The following is a 22,954-nucleotide window of genomic DNA, read 5'->3' as shown; positions in this document are numbered from 1 at the left end:
TGTTTGGCTGCTTCGGCATGACCAGACAGACCTCCCGATTCTATCCTGTCTTCTTTTTCTTCTATGTTTCCTTCCCTAAAATGTTGGCTCCATGATGACTGAGACTTTGTTCTATTCCTTGCTTTATCTCCATCACACGGGGCAATGCTGAATGCCTCATAGACTGTCATCGCCATGTTAAAGAGATGCATTACCGTGCGCTGTATGAGTAACATGCTTACCTGTGCTGTATGAGTGACATGCTTACCTGCGCTGTATGAGTACACATGCTTACCTGCTGTGCTGTATGAGTAACATGCTTACCTGTGCTGTATGAGTAACATGCTTACCTGTGCTGTATGAGTACACATGCTTACCTGTGCTGTATGAGTAACATGCTTACCTGTGCTGTATGAGTAACATGCTTACCTGTGCTGTATGAGTGACATGCTTACCTGTGCTGTATGAGTAACATGCTTACCTGTGCTGTATGAGTAACATGCTTACCTGTGCTGTATGAGTAACATGCTTACCTGTGCTGTATGAGTAACATGCTGACCATGTGCTGTATGAGTACACATGCTTACCTGTGCTGTATGAGTAACATGCTTACCTGTGCTGTATGAGTAACATGCTTACCTGTGCTGTATGAGTAACATGCTGACCATGTGCTGTATGAGTAACATGCTTACCTGTGCTGTATGAGTAACATGCTGACCATGTGCTGTATGAGTACACATGCTTACCTGCGCTGTATGAGTAACATGCTTACCTGCGCTGTATGAGTAACATGCTTACCCTGCGCCATTTGCGCTTCCAGCAATGGTGCAGAACGTCATGCTGCCCTTTTTGTGAGACAGATTGTCGAATTATTTATAGGTTTAATATAACATAGAAAGTCTCAAAGCCTCGCGTTTCTTCATTATTGAAGGACAGCAAGCAGCTCCTGTGTTGTCCATTTCTTGCTAAGGTGTTTAACTCATTTTACAGTTTCACAAAAGATGGATCATGAGACAGGAGGATGACTGTCCCTGCTCACTCCAGTGTCTGAGAGTCAGTAGGCACTTTCCTGTCAGAGTTCACCACCTTCTTTATGTAGAACTGGAAACATTGTATCTATTAGATAGTTGCCTGTTCATCTGTAATGTTGCAAATAAGCATTTAATTATCAGTTATTAACTAGGTGCCCTCTCTGAATAGGGACAAAAGTGATTTGGTGACATGCACAGTGTCACCGTCTAGTCTAGTGGACTTGGGCAGTGTTCCCCAAGGAAGTGAACTTTGAGCTGACGTGGAGTCACTAACAAAGACCAGGCAGTTTGGGGAGCAGAAACTCAGACTTTAAGAGCAGCAGGAGCAATTAAGATCAGTTAAGTAGCGCTCTCTCTCTCTCTCTCTCTCTCTCTCTCTCTCTCTCTCTCTCTGTGTGTGTGTGTGTGTGTGTGTGTGTGTGTTGTAGGGACACCCTGGATTGGCAGTCATGAGACAGACAGTGGCCCAGAGGCTTTAATAAGAGCAGATAATGGACAGTTGTGGTCCATTATCACCCTACTTATTTCTTGAAGGTCGAAGGAGGAAGTGGGTGTGTTTCAGAGAGTTTTATCAGACAGAGTAAGTCAATGGCCGAGGCAATGAGGGAAAGAGAAGCATCAGTCATGAGGTCAGTTTTGTAGTTCAGGTAACTATGAGGATCCCAGGCCTTTCACAGAGACCAAGAAGCCGAGGGAAGTCCTAGCTGAGGAGAAATGAGCGCAGGATGCTTCTCTGTCTGGAGTGAAGTTGGGTGTTACAGACTTGGTTATATGGTGAGTCCTTTAAAACTCAGTGCCTACAAAGAAAGAATCATCAACTAGTACTGGTACTGGGAAATTAGTCATATTAAAATTAAATAATTTCCCAGTTATTATGTTTTTTCATTATTAGTGGGTTTATTTTTATGGAAAAATAACAAAAAATTATTTGCATAAGAAATGCTGTACTAAATCAAACAAATAAATATGAAGCAAAATCTCTGTGGAAAAAAAAGCTAAGATCTTCTTAGACAAAAATGTAAGCTATATCCAGTGAAAATAAATGATTTCTCCTGCCTAGAAGACCGTAGTAAAAGAGGCTGTTACTATGTGTATATAGTACCCTGTTATCTGGAAACTTAAGCTTATCGTTCAAAGTAGGTCCAGTAGGCAGGGTCTATGTGTGTCATCTATGTGTGTCTACCATCTACACACCTGTGTGCCCTTAGCCCACAGCACAGCATTGGTGCCCAGAGGGGGCTCAGGATAGCTATTGTCTTAGATATGTTAGTTATATATTAAGTTTGTTTATATCAACTTTCACAGAAATTGTGATGCAGTGGCAATATTTATATCTTCTTGCTTTTTTAGGTCGATTGGGGTCAACTGGACTACTTAGTTGTTGACATGCCACCAGGAACAGGAGATGTGCAATTATCTGTTTCACAGAATATTCCTATTTCAGGTAAATCCTAAAAGTTTGATTTTTTTCTTTCTTTGATGTATTGCTGTTAGTATACATAAAAATAAACTATATCGTAGACACACTTTCCATCTTAAAATTATTTATAGATTGGTCATTGGTCATTAGAGATCATTGAATTATGCAGTGAAGTTTTGATGATAAATATGTGTATTTATAAAAACAAAAGGTACTTTTAAAAGTAATAATATAAATTTATATTCTAGAAAAATTTTAGTATGTAAATATATTTAGGTAGCTCATGGCTATTCACACATGTTGACTGTTGTTTCAACTCTTAACAGCAAAGTGCTAGTAAACACCCAGAAAATATTAGTTAATGAAACTGAGTAGGAGTAAGTAGGAGGAATTGGTTTTTTGGAAAATGTAGTTTTGGGAAATTTTTATATTCCACTATTTCCTTTGTTTTAAAGTCAAGAGAATAAGTATAATAGCTTATTTGGTCAAGTGTATGGCTACAACAGTAAGTGTCTTTCTCTGACACAGAATGTAAACATTGGTAGTTTCTCAGTTTTGAATCTATTTGTAACACCTTTTCTACAACAATTGCGTTCTAGAAAATGCATGTACATATTGGGCTTCTAGGAACATAATGGGAAGTTAAAATATCTTTGCAAATAAATTTTTACTGATTATTTCAGCTTTGCTGTTGACATTTAATTATCAAAAGGCTTAAATCTAGTTTTTTTTTTGGCAAGCTATAAATGATTTTTTTGTTGCTGGTAGGTGAGCCTCATTAATATGGGTATTAAACATTTTAATGTACTTGTTGTTTTAATTGAGTATCCTAGTAAGGCAGGCTATAAAGGATGAAACTGGTAAAAGGGGTAAATAAAATTAGTTTATCCTTTAGATGATTGCTCTACTATATAGCATGCCTTTCCCTTTTTAAAGCAGAGGCGTTAACTGGCCCCAAGGTCCCCTATTTACAATGTGTTGTAGCTGAAGTTCTCATCAGTTCTAACTGAGTTTAAAGTTTGTGGTTGGAACCTCTGCTTTGAGGTCCCTGGCAATGTCTAAGTCATGGTTTGCTGAGTTCAGCCTCAGCTAGTCAACTCATTTAAGCTAAAGTTAATGCCAGTGATTCTGTGATAAATGATATTTACAGTGGATGTGTCAATTCTTGCGCCCAACAAGTGACTGTCTAGCCAGTGGTCCCTGCTGGGGTGGACAGTGAGGAGTCATGTTTTGAACCCAGAGAGACTACTCTGGGCCTTTCTAACTCCTCCCTTCCAGGAAAGTCTGAAGGGAATTGAGAAGCAGCACCTTCGATTTTCATTAGCATTCCAGGTGACTTGTGAGAAGACCCCTTCTGTCTTTGTGCTGACCTATGACCATTGTGACCACCCCAGCGCTCAGTAGAGTCACAGTTAGGATTATTGCACATGTGCTGTGCGGGCCAGTATTGACACAGGCACAAAGACTCCATTTTCTCTAGTGAGCGCACACTGATCCTACAGTTCAGGAGAGTTGCAGCTGGTAGAGCTGGTACTTTGCATATGTGAGATCCTGGGTTCGGTTCTCAAAGCAGGGGCAGACTAGCACTGTCAAACAGTAGACATGCCAAAGTGATGCCCAAAAGAGCTTGGGGGTGTGTGTGATCATTTCTCTGTGAGTTTGTTAAAATGTTTGTTCAAGGCTTAGTTCTTGAGATTTAGTTTTGTTTGAAAATTGAAGAGATAACTCAGTGGTTAAGAGCACTGCCTGCTCTTCCAAAGGTCCTGAATTCGATTCCCAGCAATCACATGCTGGCTCACAACCATCTGTAATGAGATCTGGTGCCCTCTTGAGGAAGAGACCTTATCAGTCATCCTTATCAACTTAGACCGTGAAACCAAATATGGACAAGTTCAACAGAACCTCCATATACGGGCTGCCCATGCCTGCTTCAGCACTGCCAGGGCATAAATTTTATTTTCATTTTCATTTTCAATATCTAAGAAGATACCAGAAGTGGGTTGGCTCCAGGAGCTGTTTCGGGCTTGGCTGTACCGCGACTGTCATCAGTTTGTATTATCTGGAACAGCCTGGCAGAGCCCTGTTTGCCCTTCGGTTTTATCAGTTGCCCTTCAGAATTATCTCTTCTCTAATTATAAACCGAGTTTCCTTTCCTTTTTATCATTGACGTTAAAATTTTCTTAAGAAAGTCTGTCCTACTTTTTTTTATTCTCTTCATTCCTCTAAGTCACAAAACCCTTGAGACCCGTGTTGTGTCTGTGGTTAGACTTCCTATAAATCCCTTCGCATAAGGTGAGATCCACCCCAAAATCCTGTGTACCAACTGCCCACATCCTCAGAGCCGCTCACTTGCTTCCCTTTGCTTTGCTGATCTGTCTCTACACACAGTTGATCCCTTTCGGAATGTCTTTCCATTGCAGTTGGCTGCATGCCCATGTCCTGCATAACCTTTAAAAGCTGCGTGTTTCAATCCCTAGTCTCTTTCTTGTCCCCAGCTCTTCCTTAGATAGAAACCATTTATCGTTCCTTGAAATTCCTGTAGCATTTAATCTGGCCCAGTCCTCGGCACTCAGGTTTTCTTCCTCTGAAGCCTGCACGCCTATGCTGCACAGGTCTCCTCCCTAGAGTCTGTTTCATTCACCTTTGTGGTTCCCATAGAAACCAAACTCACTGCTTTCGTGCAAAAGGGACATCAGTGCGTGGACATTTTAGCGCTGTGTGGGTTATCTCTCCGGCTAGACGATAAGCTGCTTGAATGCTAAAGTTCCCTCCTGTTTGTATTTGTGTCTTAGATTACTTGGGCAGTGGTATGTGCAGTTAACACTGGCAACGCTAGGCCGGCCAGTTAGTTATCACTGTTCCTGTGGAAAGGTCGTTGTCCCTTTATCTTCCTACCATTTCTACACATTCTTGTGATTCCCTGTCCCTCAAGGCCCACTGATTTCACCCAAGTGGTTTTTCTATGTGTAAGTTAAAACATTTCTTTAAAGAAAAATCATTCCAGCTTAGGTTTTTATTTAGATGTAGATGACATCCTATGGACAGTTGATACTATTTGTTGTTCTGGGATGGGAGGGGCGTGTCTTTTGGTTACTCACGGGCTCTCTATTAAGTGGCTGTGGGAATCATTAACATTGTTCCATTCTAAGGAAAGATGTTCCTCTTCTGCCATGATGCTAACCGTTTCTGCTTGTACCCTGCCCTAAAGAGCCCTGCTTGTCCCACCATTTATAAGGATCAAGTGGGATAGTATAAAACTCTTATCTAAATGTATAGTACCTTTTTAGAAACTGCTTAAATACTTTAAAAGAGGTATTTTTTTTGCTGAAGGAGATTTGGTTTGAGCAAATGTTCCCCACAGAAGGCTCATGTGCTAGAGGCTTGGTCCCAGCCAGTGACTTTGTTGAGAGATGGCGGGGTCATGAGAGTGCTGCTGTCTTCAGGGGCTTAGGTGACCCACCTTGCCCTTCATTCCTCTTTCTGCTTCCTGGCTACTCTGAGGCCAGGAGTTTTTTTCTCAACAGTTTGCGACAGTGGCAAGAGTTGACAGATGCAGGCGTTCTGAGATGCTGTAAACTGGAGTCTATATCAAGTTCCCATTGTCCAGGCCATGCTGGCAACAAAATGAATGTTTTGTGCTTGGAAAGAGGCATTATTTGGAAATTCATAGCAGACCCGTGCAAGCGAAGCGATCCATTTTCTAACTGCTAATTAGCAACTGTTTGTATGTGTTCCATTTCCTTCTGTGGGTAGATGACAAGCTCAGTGTAAGAAGACATTTCAAAGAAAAAAAGGTATTCTCTTATTTGTGTTAAAGTGTTGTGCAGCAGCAGAGAGGAGTGTGTTGACAGCCCACCAGTGAGGGACGGTGTAGATCTGACTTTCCATGGGGTGCTAATGGCTACATACTGTAAGAGTGGACCAGAAGTCCCTAGACGTAGATTGCAGGAAGGAAAAGAGGTAGGATGGAGGATGTGGAGGGAGATCCTGGCTTGAGAGTCGCTCTTGTCTTAAAGAACTAGCCAAGAGATGGCGTTAATGCTAACCCTGTTATGTTTCTTACCTTGTTATTGATGACACCGCTTACTGGGTTTTGTTTGGTGCTTATTTTGTGAAGTGTTGTTGCTATGTCTTGGGTTGGGTTGACTCCAGAGTTGAACTGTTTTGGTCCCCAGATGTGTGCTGATGCTCTCTAGGAGTTACTGGTCATGTAATGGGTTTCCACAATGAAGGAGAACTAATACTTCTCTGAGAGGCTGAATAATTTTCCTAAAGATTTTGAAAACATAAACATTGTTCTAGTTTTCAAATTCTCATAGATTTTTCTCTTACTCATGGCATCAACTGAAGTCCTCTGAGTGACCATCTGAAGGCTGCCCTGGCTTTGCCCTTAGAATGAAGCAGAGTTTATGCCTTATATTAAATATGTGAAGCATGTTTTCTTTTTTCCAAGGACTGGGTCTTAGTAACTTAAAGTGCTGCATTAGCAGATGATACTAGTGAAGGATCTAGGTACAGAGATGTGGGCAGCAACGTTACTGACACTAATGGGTGACGAAGCACCCAGGGACTAATGGCAGGAGCTCTTCCTGCTCCTCCACCCGAGAAGGCAACTGAGCGAAGGGTGTCAGTGTCCTGAAGAATCTTGGAACCTTTGAAGGAACCGGAACCACTGCAGGGTTGGAAGGAAGTCTGTGAGGTCTCTCCTGCAGTCTCATCTCCTGCAGGTCTCTGCTACTGGCAGACACCCTTGGTGAGCCAGGAAGCTAGGAAGCTCAGGGGAGACAGTCCACAGAGGTCAGGCCACTGGCCACGACAGTAGCATCTGGAGAAAGGCTCTGGGCAGATTGATAGGGGAAGGAGCTGGCAAGACACGTGGAATGACTGATGGCTCTTGTTCTTCGTGGCCATCACATCACTGTGTGTTAGTGGCCAGACACACATTAAATGCTCAGCAACCGATGGGATTTATGGCCTTCACAAGCTTACAAGCTAACAGGGACCCCGGTCGAATTAGTAAAAAGCCTATACTCACAGGACAAAATTGTGCTGTCATCAATGCTATGTCCAGAATATTTACATTGTGGATAGAACTGAATCGAGTTTATTTTGTATGGTGCAGACTAACAGGCATAAGGTTTAGTTTGGTCGGATGGAGCAGGGGGAACTCACTTAGGTGACAGTGAATGGGTAGTCAGGTGGACAGTCATCTTCCCTTTGTTAAGTGAAGATTACTAGAGAAATAAAATCCCGGAAAACTGCTCAAATAATAGAAGGGACAAAGGCCACGTGACTGAGGGAGAGCCATTGCTCATTTGTTCACAGAAAAGAGCCACACAGTCCTAGTGTGAGTCCTGCTTTGATTTCTTATCTCCTGGGCCAGGAGATGCTGCTGTGTGTGGCAGGGTGGTCACCTAGTTAGGATTCTGAACATCTGTTTGCTTCTGTGGGGCTGCACAACCGTCTGGTGCAGTGTTATGATAATGAGGGGGTGCCCTTTCTTCCTGTCTAGGACCCTTCCTAGCTGGGCCCTGTAGACAGAAGCCAGTAGCCGTTTTGTGTCTCATTCATTTAAATGCGATGGGGTAGGAAATGTAAATGAAGTCACTTTGCTGAAAGGCAGGAGCTGTTTCTGGAGGTGCCCATCCTGCCCAGACGTGATCTGTCCACTCGTGAAAATTCCTGCACACAAGCTAAGCTTGCTCTTCCGCTTTCTGTCCTCTCCGCAGCAGTTCCCTTGGCCTGATCAGTTTTCTCTCCTCGGCTAACACTTTGCTAATTTGAACAGTCATTTATGAAATGAAAGTCTGTTTGGAATTGGTGGATCAGGAAATTACTACTGCTGTGTTAAATAAATAAAGGAATGGCTACGGACCATTATTTGAAATAGTTCCTTGATTTTCTAGCATTTACTCTTTAAGGCAAAAATAATAGTGAATTTACATATGTAAATTATAATTCTTTAAAAATAGTTTTTGAGTTGGCAAAAGTGAGTCTAATACTGGTCTTTTGGAAAATCATCACAAAATCAATGAAAAGTTCTTCCCAGTTTCTAGTGATGTGTTTTCTCTATATTATATAACTTGTGATGACCTCCAACTGTAATGCCAGCCTTTTTAGTTGTCAGAGACATTAAATCTTCTTTTCTTTTTAAAAGATTGATTCATATGTTTATTCGTATATATGCATCTGTGTAAGTGTAGCCCACAAGGAGAAGGGTTGGGTCCCATGTCCCATGAGCTCTTGTAGGTAGCTGTAGGTAGCTGTGAGCAGCCCGACGCAGCATGTGAGGATAACCGCTGAGCCGTCTCTAAATCATTCTTTATGTCCTTAATTGTAGACTTCTTTGGGTGAGCTGACCTTCCATGCAAACTTTGGTTGGAATTTTATTAGTGTTCATGTTTTTTCTCATTAGCTGACAGGAATCATTTAAGGAAAGGAGGGAAAGGTGTGTTGAACCCAGCACGGACAAGGGCGGTGTGTAGGTGGCGGAGCCAGATTCTTGTTTGGCGTCAGCAGGGAGAGGTGAATGCTGGTCCTCAGTTCCGTTTCTCCTTTTCTCCTTTTTGTTCAGTCTGGACTCCTGCCTGTGTGTTTGTACCACCCACATTCAGGATTGCTTTCCCTTCAGTTCACCTCTTCTGGGAATGTCCTCAGAAATGCACCCAGAAACATGACTCCCAGCTGATTCCGAGTCTGGCCACCCCGGGAGTCAAGACTGGATCTCACAGATACTTGGCAAGGGCTGCGTGCTATAGACTGCTATTGTTTTAGTCTCTGAATTATGAAAATTATTTCCAGAAGAGTTTTCCTTTGTAGTTGGACAAAAATGTAAGCAACTGATGAAGTCTAGAACCTATTCCAGGATTTTATCTTTTAGGGCATTTCTGACATTTCATTATTTACTTGGTTATTCCTGGGGATTGCTAGGCCTTTGCACACAGGGCAGAAACTCCAGCATTGAGCTTTATCCCCAGGCTCAACTTCAGTGCTTGTTTAGTTTAAACTCAAATTTCCAAAATTAAATGTAACGCCAATTATAACAGCAATGTTTTCTATCTAAATTTAAGAAGAAACAAAGTTAATTAGGAACATTTTATTTAGCTGAACAACCATTTTGCAGGTAGAAATTATGCTGCACAAGTTACAAATTTGATGAACTAGCCTAATGATGAGTACATTTCTACACTGTTACACGAAGGAGCCCGTATTTGGAAAGCATCTGCAGATGGTTCTAACATAGTCAACTTTCAGAGTCGCTGAGCGAATGTGCTGTCAGGTGTCTAAAGCCCTTGAGTTCCTCCCAGGTGCTCATCTCACCTAGGCTTGTTCTAGAAGCTTCACAATACTTCGTTCTATTTTATTGTTCAGGAGTTTTGAGAATTTCCTTCATGGCTTACTTGATGGTTAAAATCCCTTTGACTTAGAGTTCAGTAAGTAGCTTAATATCCATCCCAATATATGGTCAGATCCATCTTAAAATCTCCATGTAAGCCCACTGAACACTGACAGAGTGCAAGGGCGCAATCTACACGGCTTTTCATCTGGTTGTAGATGTTCCAGGCCTGATGAGAATCGGAAAGGCGCTCTGAACAGCTTGAGCATGACAGTGTTAGGAACCAGAGCATCCCTGTAAAGTTCCCATTCTCGTCCCTCTGTCTTCTGAAACTTATCTGGTTAGTGACAGGCAGGTGCAGCTGTTATCATATCTGGAGTTCCTTTTTAAAGAAAGAAGAAAAATTGGGGTGACTGCTGGAGAATAGTTTTGCGCAGAAAGCTTGCTTGGGACATCCAAAGTCTTGGATTAGAGTTGAGCCACAGAGATGAGCAAACTCAGAGCTGTGAGCCAGGGCTGTCAGCACAGGCTGTGATGTCAGGAGGCGAGGGAATCACGAAGTCAAGGCCAGCCTAGGCTAAAAAGTAAGATACTGATTACAAAAAATAAAAAGGAAACCAGGCATGGTGTCACACACCCTTAATCCTGGCACTCGGGAGGCAGAGGCAGGTGGATGTCTGTGAGTTCAAGGCTAGCCTGATCTACAAAGCGAGTTCCAGGACAGCCAGGGCTACAGGCAGGACAGCGGGGTAATTCCGTAGCTGAAGCGATTGAAGGCCTAGTATCTGCTGAGTGTGTTAGCTCTGTATCCAGATTCTGTCATGAAAAGGTGAAGTGACAAAGCTGAACGTCCTCTTCCACCAGTCGCTGAAATCGTAGGTTTTCACTTATTTCTGCTTTGACAGTCTTTTCATACCGGTTAGCAGAATATCCTTCTTTTCCCCTCCTCTCCTCCCCCTTCCTTCCCCTTTCTGCCTTGCTTTGTTTTTGAGCCTCACTGTGTGCCTCTGGCTGACCTGGCACCCACTGGATGACTGTAAACCTCTAGGGGTTTCCTGTCTCTGCCTCTCTGCGGGCATCATGGGCTTGTGCCACCACACCAGGTTTGAAGATTTATTTCCAAGGCTAGCAAAATATAGTAATGTTTAAATTAATAAAGCCGGTGTGTTTTATGACTCTAGTCAATTATTAGTTGAATAAGGAAAGCATAAAGCTCGCAACAGTGACTCATACAAGAATTGCTTGTATTTTGAAATAGTCTGTGAACACGATTGAGGTAGGTTTAGGTGAAACTCACATTTTACTTATCTGATAGCTAGTATTAGTGGGCATTCTTTGTAGTAAATGTTGAAAGCTTCATGACAGAAGACGTAAGAGAGCCCGCAGTGATGACCTACAGTTAACAGTCACGTCTGTGACGTCATGCTAAACCAGCACAGGTTGAGTGGCTCTTCTGTTTGCCTTTCTCACGCAGTGCTGGGGCTGAAACCGAGGCCCTCGCCTATGCTCAGCACACGCTGTGCCCCCAGCTCCACCGCAGTGCGTGCTGATCCTCTGTCCTGAAGTCTGTATCTAAATGAAGTAGAGTCAGCAGTGAGCACTAACACTGTGAACACAGAGGGCAGCGCTCATGGCCGTAGACGCCTCCTTTGGCTGTCGTTCAAGTGCTCTGTCCTGCAGACATGATTCCGAGCAGGCTTTGTACATGTTTATTATGTCCCCATGCTGAGATTCTCAGCCAGGATATGCTCTGTGCTCCACAGGCTGTGCTCTGCCGTTGAGTAGTTCCAGTTAACCTCTGAAATAAATAACTTTAAATGTGTAATTGCTCCGAACTCTAACCCAAATCCAGATCCGCACTTTTAGATTCTCCTTTAGTCTTAACAATTAAGACAGTACTCAAGTACTCATTCTGTGAGTTGTGTACATATTTGTAGGAATCCACCAGACACTGAGCCTTTGGTGGTAAATCTTAGTTGGTCCAAAAGTAAAAGGTTCAAGGTGAAAAGTGTACGCAAGCAGCCTTCTATAATTGGGCTTAGACATCTACCCTAGAAAGCAAATAGAGATTCTTGATGAGATCCTTGAGATAGTCTTTTAATGTTCCAGATTGTCACATCTTCTGCAAACACTCTTTCTGCCTCTGCTGATATTTCCTTGCAGTCAGTAGAAGGAGCACAGGTCTCTACCAGATCCTCCATGGATACCTGAGATGACATCACTAGTCATGGCAGACCAGAAGGAGTTCTAGGCTTCTTCCTATTGCTTCATGTATTATAAGCAACAACAAAAAAAATTAATATTGTCAAGTTAGAAAGTCAAGAACTGCAAAAAGAAAATGTATCATCAAGTTTAGAAATCATATTTTAAGCTGTGGGATAAATCACAAGAAAAACTTGGCAGAGTTCCTTTAAAATTTGCATTTTGGGATGATAATGTGTAGATTAAGGACTAAAGTGTCATTTCGTTGGAAGCTTTGTCTATGCTGCATCTCTCATAAGTTCTGAGTATTATTAGAGGCTATTTGAAATAGGTGCTTATATGAAATGCTAAACATTTTGGAACAATGAAAGAGGATGTGTTTGTGTAAGGACCAAGACATTGGCCACTAGACTATGTAGGAATTAAGGACGTTGTTATTAAAAACAACAACAGCAACAAAATAGTATCTACTTTTGTTTAAAAAATCTTATACCAAAGTATCTTTGATAAACATAACTTGTAGCTTTTGTGGTGTATTACATATTATATTGACATTTGGTGATATGAAAAATGATTGTTCTCAATTGCTGTTTCAATGGCACTATTCTAAGTACAAAGAAACTCAGATAGAATAGATGCTAATGATGCTGGAGTTAAATGTTTTAAATCTTTTTCCAGACTCTTACAGCTATCAAAATAATGTCAACTTAACATTTTAACCACTTTTATATTCTTTTTTTAAAAATGAAGCTGCTTCTTTCAGTGCAATAGGGCCAGTGTAAATATGTATGTTTTTACATGCTGTGGTCTAGGGAGAGTCAGTGAGTTGGTTGTTGAGAGTTACAGAACACAATTTCGTGCTGTTCTAATGTGACAGGCGACTTTGAAAATAACGAGGGTGCTTAGATCACCGTCTTTTGCAGAGGCCCTTTTTGTGCAGGGTGTTTTGTCATTAGTTTTGGTTGATAAAAAATTAAAATAAATACAATTGGTTATTACTCTGTTCTGTTTCCATTGCTGTAACAAATGCACAAGGCTGTGTACTTTATAAAGAAAAAGAATTTATTTAGTTCATGAATCTAGAAGGCCAAGCTTAGGTATCTAAGCTTGACCTTTGGTGGGGCTCCCTTGGCAACATTACATTGCAGTAGCAGGCATCATGCCAGGAGCTTATTGCAGAAAGGAGGGATTTAACCATCAGATAGGAAACTAGAAATTCAGGAGTCTCCTCTCTGATTGATGACAACTCCTCAAGGCCCTCGAGAGGCTCCACAAAAAGGCACTGACTGCCTTAAACCCGCTAAGGACAGTCCTCTTGCTGCCTCCCACAGGGCTCTAGCCCTCCTTAAATAACTTTATTCTACTGAGAATTTCATACATGAGCAATACATTTACATCACTCTCACCCCTCCACCCTCCAGCTCCATCTGTGTCCCCCCAAACGTGTATGTATATATATACACACATACGCACACATGGACATAACCTGCTGAGTCCACTTAGCTTCGCTTGCACCAAGTGCCTATGTCCAGGGCTGACCACTTGGGACTGGACAGCCTATGCAGAAGCTTATCCCTGGAGGAGGCTGTCTCCCTCCCAACAAGAACGGACCACCTGTAGCTCTTCATCTGTGAGTAAGACCATGTGGAATTGCCCCGTCCATGGTGGGATGTCAATTGGTACTGTCTTTATGCTCTGTCAAGCCATATTAGTGTGAGTTCTTGGGTACTGCTGGGAAGTGTTGTATATAGAAGACACTGTCTCACAGCAGACAATCCTGACCGTCTGGCTTTTAGAATCTTTCTGCCCTTCTTTGTGATTTCCCCGAGCCTTAGGTGTAGGTTGTGTTGCACTAACAATGACTTAGTCTCTGCTCGCTGACCAGCTGTGGATCTCTATAATAGTCTCTCTCCATCTGTGGCAGGAATGGCTCTTTGGTGACGAGTCATAGCTATGTATATCTGCACGTATATGGATAACTATTTAGAGGACAGTTAGAAATGATATTGTTTTAGGGAAATGGCAGTAGTGGGTTCTCTTCTCGGATCTCTGACCTCTCTAGCCATGAGTAATTGGCTAGATTTACTCCACCAGGTATGATTTCCCTCCTATTGAGTGGGGTTTAAGTCCAATTAGACGGGTGTTAGTTGCCCCTGAGACAGAGGTGCTGCTACTGTAGTATTGTGTATATTTTGCCAATCCAGCCATTGTTGTGGCTCATAGGTGTCACAGGTGAGCAGGACTATGGATTGCTTTCTCCCCTGGCAGTTCGCATAGCACCTTCGAATACTATGAGAGCTTGTCCTTCAGGAGAAGGCTTCCGGGTCAGTTCCAGCTTATTCCTCCAAGTCCCGCGTCTGGTTCTAGTTCTGGGAGACAGTCTAGGACAACACCTATAGCCTATGTTGGTTGGGGTATCTCTTGGAGTCCCTTGTACAACAGCTCAAAGAGAAGTTTCCATACCTGGCACAGGGGTTTTTGTTAGATAGCCTTTGGCTCTTGGTGAAAACTTTGTCCCCTCTAGTGGCATAACTTCATTTAAATGACTTATATATGTAGACACATTGTCCTAGTAAGGCTCACTCTTGCTGTGATGAGACACCATGACCAAAATCAAATTGAGGAGGAAAGGGTTTATTTGGCGTACACGTCCACAGTGCCGTTCATTACTGGAGGAAGTCAGGAAAGGAACTCAAGCAGGGCTAACCTGGAGGTGGAGCTGATTCAGGGCAAAGGAGAAATGCTGCTTATTGACTTGTTCTTGGTGATCATCCCATGGTACTGGCATCTCCAAAATGCACATGTACTTATATATTATATGTATATTTAAGAAACATTAAATCATGTTTCCCCATTGCTTTTCAGTCACCCTAGTGTTATACCCATCCCCTCCCTCTTGCTTAGATTCCCTGCATCCAGATAAAGTCCCCTTCCCGCTTTTCCCGTTCCCCCCTTTGTATCTTTAGATATGAGTTTGTAACCACAGAAAACAGGATAGTAGGACACGGGACCCTTCCTTTTAAAGGTCCTGTCACCAGAGTGCCACTACACTGAGGACTGAGGCTCCAACGATGCAGTCCTTAGAGGACAAACATCCTGACCATAAAACACATGAACCCGTGTTCATCAATGAGTTGCAAATGGTAGACAAGAATAGTTAGCAAGGATGCATTTATGTCCTGTGACTGAGTGGGGAGCTAATGCAGTAAAGAACCCCATGCAGAGTTGTTTACTGGGAGGAACTAGTCCACAGAGCTCCTTGTTCCTGGAGGAAGAGAATAATCTGAGATCACCTGAGATGAAGGAGAGGCAGTGCTTCCACTTACTAAGATAATCGGGGCAGTGAGGTTGAACAGGGCCGGGCTCAGAAAGAGTTAGGAGCCAATGCTAGGTCACAGTCGGAGACCTTGGGAGCTGTCTAAGACATATACCAGTTTGGCAGTCAAGGAAACTGAAATCCAGAGTCTTCCTGAGTTTCTTGCCCGAGATTAGTCACAGCTAGATGAGGCCAGAGCTAGGATTAATTCCTTCCACATGACTGAATATGAAAATATATTAATAACAGAATCTAGACAGTGGCAGATTGTAGAAATACACCGTGTGTGCAGAGAATAATTTTGCAGAACCTTATTCATTATTTGTTAAAGCAAAGCACTCCTGGCTGGCTTTGGGTTTGTTAGTAAGGAAATTAAGAAAAGGAAGCTGGAGCCATTTTCTGAGTCAGATGGCCTGTCCAGTGGCGCAAGGGAGTGACCCTCCTGGCAACGTCTGAGTCATTTTATTAATAATATACACATAGTATGATGATGCCGTCGGGTGCAAGGCTGGTCACATCAGACATTTGTGTCTAGTGGTGCACAGAGCGGCGGCTCGGGGAAGCAGGGATTACTGTGCCGTTCTGTGGATGGAGAAACTGAAGCCCACATAGGTTGAGTGATTCCCTGTCCACACAGTCCATCAGCTTAGGATGAACCTCAAACTTCAGTAATAGCTAAGACCTCTCATCTAAAATTTCCTCTAGATAAAAATAAATAGATAGATACTAGATAGACAGATAAAATGTTTAGTAAAAAAGTACAACCAAAACTTAAAAAAAAAATCAATGAAATCCAAAGTACTGACATTAATGTAAAAGATAAAGATTGCAAGACGACTGTGGTTTCCTGTTGGAGAGCTGCCCTGAGATCTTACTCTTCTAGTTTGGTATGCCTGTCTTCCCACGGGTGTGCCGCTGTCACTTGGTTCCTCTCCCACTTTCTTCTTATCTACCGTCTCCCACTAGACCACCAGACAGTACTCTGGCATCATTTGAACTTAACTTTGCCTAATCGGATATTTATTGCTGCTCCTACCTCTGTTTTCATTTGCTCCGATAGACTATCCTGCTAGGCTCTGAAATGTGTTTCTGTGTAGGTATAACTGATGGTCACATGTGATCTGTAATATTCTAGAAGAAACCACAAAATCCTAGAAGGATTTGCAGAATCTGCTAATCATACCAGGCCTTCATTGTTGCTACGTAATGAAAACCAGTCCTGCATTTACCCCTGAACGCTATCCCAGGGCCATCTGCCTGGGCAGGGTAATGGTGGGGACCCCAAGCACCTCTGTCGCCATTCAAGCCTGACCAGTCTGCATCCATATTTCTACCATAGCCCTTGGCATTTCACACACACACGCACGCACGCACGCACGCACGCACGCACACACACACACCAAACCATTTGCCACAGTGTGCTTCAGAATATCAACTTTCAAAACTCAGCTTAGGAAGTACGTCTTTCTGGATACCTTCCCCATTGCTCTCCCTGCCTTCTACTCCCTGACCCTACACACAAACTCACTGCCCCTTTGTCCTGGTGGTACTCCTTCTTGTCCCTCTGTCAGAACTCCATGGCCTCGTGCGCATCTTCTGTTACAATGCGGCGTCCTTTGTGAGCCATCCTTGTTCTCTGGGGTGTACCTGGAAAGACTGGCCTGGTACCGTCTCACTGATGCATGTTTGAATGGGAAGAGGTTGCTCTGGCTGTGCTTGCTGCTCAGTCGGCTGATTTTAGAAGCCAGGAGTCAAGGGCAGGAATGGAAAAAGTCGACCTTCTTATTTGCTTGTGTCAAACTTGTGAGTCTTGGCCAGGTAATGTAGCCAACTCTGAGCACATGATAAGATCCTGTTGGAAGCAAGCTTCCCTCAAGCATTAAGAGATAACCTCACTTTATTTCCCCTTCGCTCAGGTGCTGTGATTGTCTCCACGCCTCAGGACATTGCGCTGACGGATGCACGCAGGGGCGCAGAGATGTTTCGGAAAGTCCATGTGCCTGTAAGCATTGACTCCCTCGCTGGTGAAAGTGTGAGACCCATCTAGCCTAAGATCCAAACCATGAGCAAAGTGGCACCCAAGTTTTAGTTTAGCCTTCTGGAGAACACTTCATGAAACTCCCGGTTGGTCTTGCCTGTTACTGTAGAACACATGTAAGGCTACACAAATGTTCAAACATCATGCCAATCAAGAAATATTCTGAAGCAGGGTTCTGGGATCGCAAGCTTTCTAAGGAGCTGTGCTCTCCAAATGTGGCTAGAGTCTCCTGAGCATCTCGGGAAATGCTTTCCTGATAGACTAGACGGCCTGTGGGGAAGGAGTGAGAAGGTAACCCCTTTTCCTCTGGCTGCCTATGTTTTAACTCTAGATAGCCCATGTTCTTCTAAGGGGTATTTCTGTACTTGACAAAATAATGTAAGAATGTAATAAAAGTAGACAAAGAATAATTAAGATCAGATGGAGCCCAAAGTAAAGTCAGCAAACAGTTGCATACCATTAAGAAACTTAAATATGCTCTGAATTTCCTAGCAGCCAAAGGGAAAAGCATGTAACCAATTAAGACACTGTCCATTCTCACGTGGTTAAAACAAGCTGCTTGCTTGAGACCAGACACACGAGACTTTCACTAGATCCTTGTAAGAAAGAAGCTATGTCTTAAACACACTCCCCTCTTACTGTAAGGGAAAGGTTCTTCCTTCTGCAGTGTCTCAACAACAGCCCTGGAATAGTACCAGAGGTCAGTTACAACAAGACCCCTCTCATGCTTCTGTCCGTGTGGCTCTCCAAGTAGGTCTTTAGAGCTAAGAGAAACAGGGCCTTGAAACTCTGGTCTCGAGTGATGAAACACATCCTGTGACCTCATGAAGCCTCGTGTGAAGGTGAAAGGAGAGAACCAACTCACAAATTTGTCCTCTGACCTACATGTGCGCTGTGCAGTGCACGCCTGTGCTCACATACACATACATGTAACAATGTATAAAACCTTAGGCCCGTGTATTATCTTCAGGGTTCTCATAGTGCCCTCTTCTGCCCTCTTCTCCATTACAAACAGTGTGATAATGTTGTTTGTTTGGGTATGTAAAGAACTCATAACTTTTCTCAAAGTCTTCAATGAGACCACAGCACAGGAAAAGTTCAGGGACGCGTTCTAAGTGTTCTTCTCTGAGAGGAGCCTTGAGAGTCGTAAGACAGCGTATACAGAATAGCCAAGGTGATCTTCCCCTCAGTGCGTCTACTTCTGCATATCTGGAGCGGAGCTGTGTGCACGGACTGGACAGACAGACACTGGCGAGACTGAAGAAACCTGAAAAGGGGCCCTCCTGTCTGTTTTCTGCCCAGATGACTGCAGCTATTTTTTCTGGGAGCCCCAAAGATGTGGTTCTCCAGTTTAGAGCCAGCGTTCTAGGCTCTGAAACTTTGCTTGGAAATAATGTAAAGCCACGGTAACCACATGGCCACTGCAGGCTGAGGAGTTTCCTGTTGCCTGTGTTGAGCCTGTGACTGTACTGTCCTCCGGGAGAAACTAGATAAAGTCCTGACTGCAGGCCCTGAGTGGTGTGAGGTTAAAATATAAAGTGGCAAAGAGAGAAGAGGCCTCCTACCAGAATTGATGGTGCTGAGTTATCACGTGATCGCTAACCCTTCCTGGCAAACATGAGGTTTCGGTGCCATCGGTCTGTTACTGCTGCTCCACGGTTCAGGTCAGCCCCTGCCTGCCTGCGGAGGCCCAGCCCTGCCTGTGCTTCCACACTCAGAGAACCCTTGAAGGAAATGGGTTTTCAAAAAGCAGGAATCAGATTTTCTCTCTCATTTCCCCTCAGAAATGATCATTCAACTTCTGCTGTCATTTGAGATGGTAGTGGCTATGGCTTGGGCCCTTCCTAGACTCTGATTGTTCAAAGTCTCATGACCATAGTTGCCGCATTCAGCATGTATACTTTTAGTTCAGGTGTTATTTTCCTCTGAGGCCTGTGACCCTTCTTGATCTATAAATAATGAGAAAAAAAATCTCATATGTTGTGATGGATCTCTCCCACCTCCCCCTCTTCCCCTCATCCTCCCATCCACCCCCTCCAGTCCCCCACCCACTGTCTCCAAGTCAGAGAATGGACCAGATAATCCCCACAGAATACAACGGAGGAAGAGAGGCTAATCACTAAACTCTGGCTGGGGTATGCTGGCTAGGTGCCTCAGAAGGGTGAACGTTCAGTATGGTAACGAGGGAATATCACCAGGAAGTGAGGGGTGGTGGGCTGCGTGGGCTCCTGGGGCTGCATCCAGGGTTAACGAGAAGTGGAAGCAGCTGTTGGGGTCACATTTGTGATGTTAGTTTGTAGAGTTAGGGCTGTTCTGGGTCCTGACAGGGCCAGAATGTGGTCGTGGGTGTGCTGGAACTAAATGGCGAGAAATGAAAGTCGCTGGAGCTGTGCATTCTGTGGCTGCTTCCAGCGTGGAACTAATTGTTCCTCCCGCTGCATTTTGGACATCTGCCTGCTGTATCTCTGTGATAGCCTCTTTTTAGGCCCCGATTTAATCACCTGCTCTCTGTCCTGTAAAAACAGTTGAAAAGCAGGTAGACTGTCTTAACCATCTCTTAAACCCAAAAAACAGACTCACAGTAATGAGAACTTTCCAGACCTGGGCCCCGTGTGCAGCCTCACAAGCATGGTGTCTCTTCTAGGAGTGGGGCTGGTTATCAGTGAGAGGCAACTGTGCTGACTCCCGAGAGCCTTCTGGCTCTAAAAGCCCCAGAGTCTAAGAAATGGCAAAGCGTTTGGAATTAAAACGTGTTCCACAAATGCAAGGGTGATGCTGATCTGTTTTCCCTTTCCCTGGTTTTCAGTCTTGTTCTGTTTTCCCTCCTTTTGAAGTACATTAGTTACCATGGCAACAGTGATGTCATTGGAATTCATTGGTATGGACAGAGTTTAGTTGATGTCTGCAAGAACGTTTTGAAGTTAATTTAAATTATTTCTTAACTCAATGCATAGCTTGGGAAAGGAGGAAAAAGATGAAGGATTAAATTTTGCCCTCTGCCTGAAATGATAAAGAACTATAACAATTCCTTATTATAGCAGAATTTGTAGGTAGACTGTTTTTCAAAAATGTAAGAATGTTTAGCCTTATCCGTTTTTTAATAATGAGTAATTTATGTATGGATCATTCTGACCCACTTTTGTTACCTCCTTTCCCAACAGCACCTTGCTGCTGTTTCACCACGTGAGTGTTTGGCCTCCCAGGGATTTTCTTACTCGGTCCTTTCTTGGGAACTAGCTCAGCTCCTGAAAAGTACCCCAAAGTGTGTTTACTCTCTTCTTCGTTACATAAGGGCTCGCCTGACTTTAACTCAACAAACAGTTGTTAGCGGATGTGTTCCACGCATGCCTATGTGCGGCTACTCAGTGTCCTTTATGTGGAGCGCTGCTTTCCAGTCTGGTTTCTATTACCATGGCAAGTGCCATGGCTAAGAGCAACCCTGGAGGAAATGGTTTATCTCATTGTAAGGGCCACTGTCCATCACTGAGGGAGCTAAGGCAGGAATCAAGGCTGAAACCATGGAGGAGGGGTGCTCACTGACTCGCTTCTCCTGGCTTGCTTAGCCACCTTTCTGATACAGCCCAAGCCCACGGGGGTGGGACGCTCCTGTATCAATTAGTAATTAGTAATAATTAGTAATCACTCTGCTGAGGTCCCTCTTCCCAGGTGACTCTAGCTTAGGTCAAGTTGACAAAAGCTGACTAGCATGGACCGTAACCTTCTATGATGATGTCAGAAAGAAAAACAGTGCCTTTCTCTTAGTACTTTTGACCTGTTGGTTAACTCTGTGATGTCAAAGGGGCCCTGCATTCTGAGAATAAGAAAACATTCTTTTCTGGGCCCGTGGGCTAGTGTTGGAAAAGCTTTTCTTTTATTTGCTTCTTTTCAGACTCTAATTTTGGACGTGGTGATCTGTTGCATGACGAAGTCATTTCCATCCTCGGAAACCCATGTTCACTTTTCAGATTTCAGCCCCGGAGTTCCTTGCCCTGGGGAGTTTCATTTCCCCCTCAATGTGCCACCTAAAGTTAACAATGCTTGATTTTATTTCCTTGTCCACATGTCCAGTTCACCTCTCACCCTATTGCAGGTTTGTCTGTCTGTCTTCCTAGAAGAGTCCAAAAGTTCCTGGGTGGTAAGAGAGCCTGCCCTAACCATCCTGCCCATCTCAGTCACCTGGCACAAAGGCATACTGTCCCTGTGACCCAGGGTCGATGCCACCCACTGCCCACTGTTCATCCTCCCCTGGGCATAGGTTGCTCTGCCGTTTCCTCTGTCACAGCCACCGTGGCCTTCCACTTCTGCAGCCTTCCTGCACCCCAGGTGTCCTCGAGGTCTTCAGCGTGCCACTTCCCACCTGGGCACACTATACCCTCGGTGTCACTTCGGAAATCTCTTTTTTTCCATCCTTAGGTACCAGGCTAGACAAGTGGACTTTTTCTTGGGGACTTGGCATAGCGTTGTTAGCTAAGAGAACATGCCCTCTCTCTGGCCTCATTGTACTCTTCCCCTTTCGCAGAGACAGCTCCACAATAAGCTCTGTTGATGGAGGGACCACCCACCTCGGTCTGCGTCTGAACATGTAGCTGCTCACTAAATATGTGCTAGACGAATGGACTTGGTAGGATCCTTCCTGTTAAGGATATGTAAATCTGAAAACTCAGGCAAGTACAGCAGTGTTGAGCATTGCTTGGTTTGTCTGCGACTGGGATCTGGACTGAGGGAGCCCATAGAAAGCTGGCCAGGAGGAACATGCACTTAGGCTGGATCTTTAAAATGTTTTAATCTGCTGGAGATTAATAGAAAGAGCCAAGAAAGCATGGAGCAGTAAGGAAGTAGCAAAATGGTCAGGGCTGTCACGGCACAATGTGATGCACCATTGGTCATGAATCGCCCAGGAAAAGATATAACCAAAGGTTTTACAGCGCATTGGCCCAAGTTCTTAAGAGAAACCCTCATTTCCTGACATTGTCTGTTATAAACACACATCCACGTGCCTTTCTAGGCGATCAGGTGTAAAATGTGGCTTCTCTCTGACCAGCATGAAGGTGATGGCAGTCAGAGCCTGATCCAGAATAGTGGCAGGGAAAGGAGAAACTCATGGAATTGGCAGGCTTGCAGTTGACTGCCTACTGGGGTTCACACCAAACAAGCAGAAGTCCAGGGGACGTGTGGAGTTAGCTTGCCATTAATAAATCTACCAGGAGCTGGTGTTCTGCTCGGTGTGACGGTGAAGTAGTTTTACTCTCTCTTTGTTAAATGGTCTCATTCTCACCTGTTTCTCCTTTCTGTGATGCTGTAGTTTGATGTGGTTTGTCCCTCGGAGGGTCCTGTACTGGTAGCTTGGTTTTCTGGGTGGTGGGAGGGATGTTTAAGAGGAGATATATTTGTTAGGTCACTGGGCATGCTCTCAGAAGAGACAGTGGGATCAGTTAATTAAAATAATATAACCCAGATCACCGTCTGGTTTCCTCCTTGCTGCAATGATTTCCCCTTTCCCATAAGCCCCTTCTGTATGCCATGAGATATTCATGACAGCTAAGCTATTACAGGTGCCACATCCTGTCATTTCTAGAACTGTGAGCTCGAAGTCTCTTTTCTTCATTTATCCTCAGATATTTTGTTATAGACT

General features: G+C 43.8%; 1 protein-coding gene across 3 annotated transcripts in view; it reads left to right on the top strand.

Annotated features, from left to right (window-relative positions):
* Positions 1–22,954, top strand: part of Nubpl (nucleotide binding protein like) — a 172,734-nt gene that overhangs the window by 127,570 nt on the left and 22,210 nt on the right. For all 3 annotated transcript variants that reach the window (XM_041658428.1, XM_041658429.1, XM_041658427.1), the window contains 2 exons: positions 2,361–2,454; positions 17,201–17,286. In XM_041658428.1, the coding sequence (XP_041514362.1) occupies positions 2,361–2,454; positions 17,201–17,286 (180 nt within the window). The remainder of the gene's footprint in view (positions 1–2,360; positions 2,455–17,200; positions 17,287–22,954) is intronic.

This window comes from Microtus oregoni, unplaced genomic scaffold, assembly GCF_018167655.1.
Source record: "Microtus oregoni isolate MIOR12 unplaced genomic scaffold, Mior012 000009F_ref0000495, whole genome shotgun sequence".
Taxonomy (NCBI): Eukaryota; Metazoa; Chordata; class Mammalia; order Rodentia; family Cricetidae; genus Microtus; species Microtus oregoni.
Note: the sequence above shows the minus strand (reverse complement) of the source record. Positions and strands in the feature narration are given on the sequence as shown.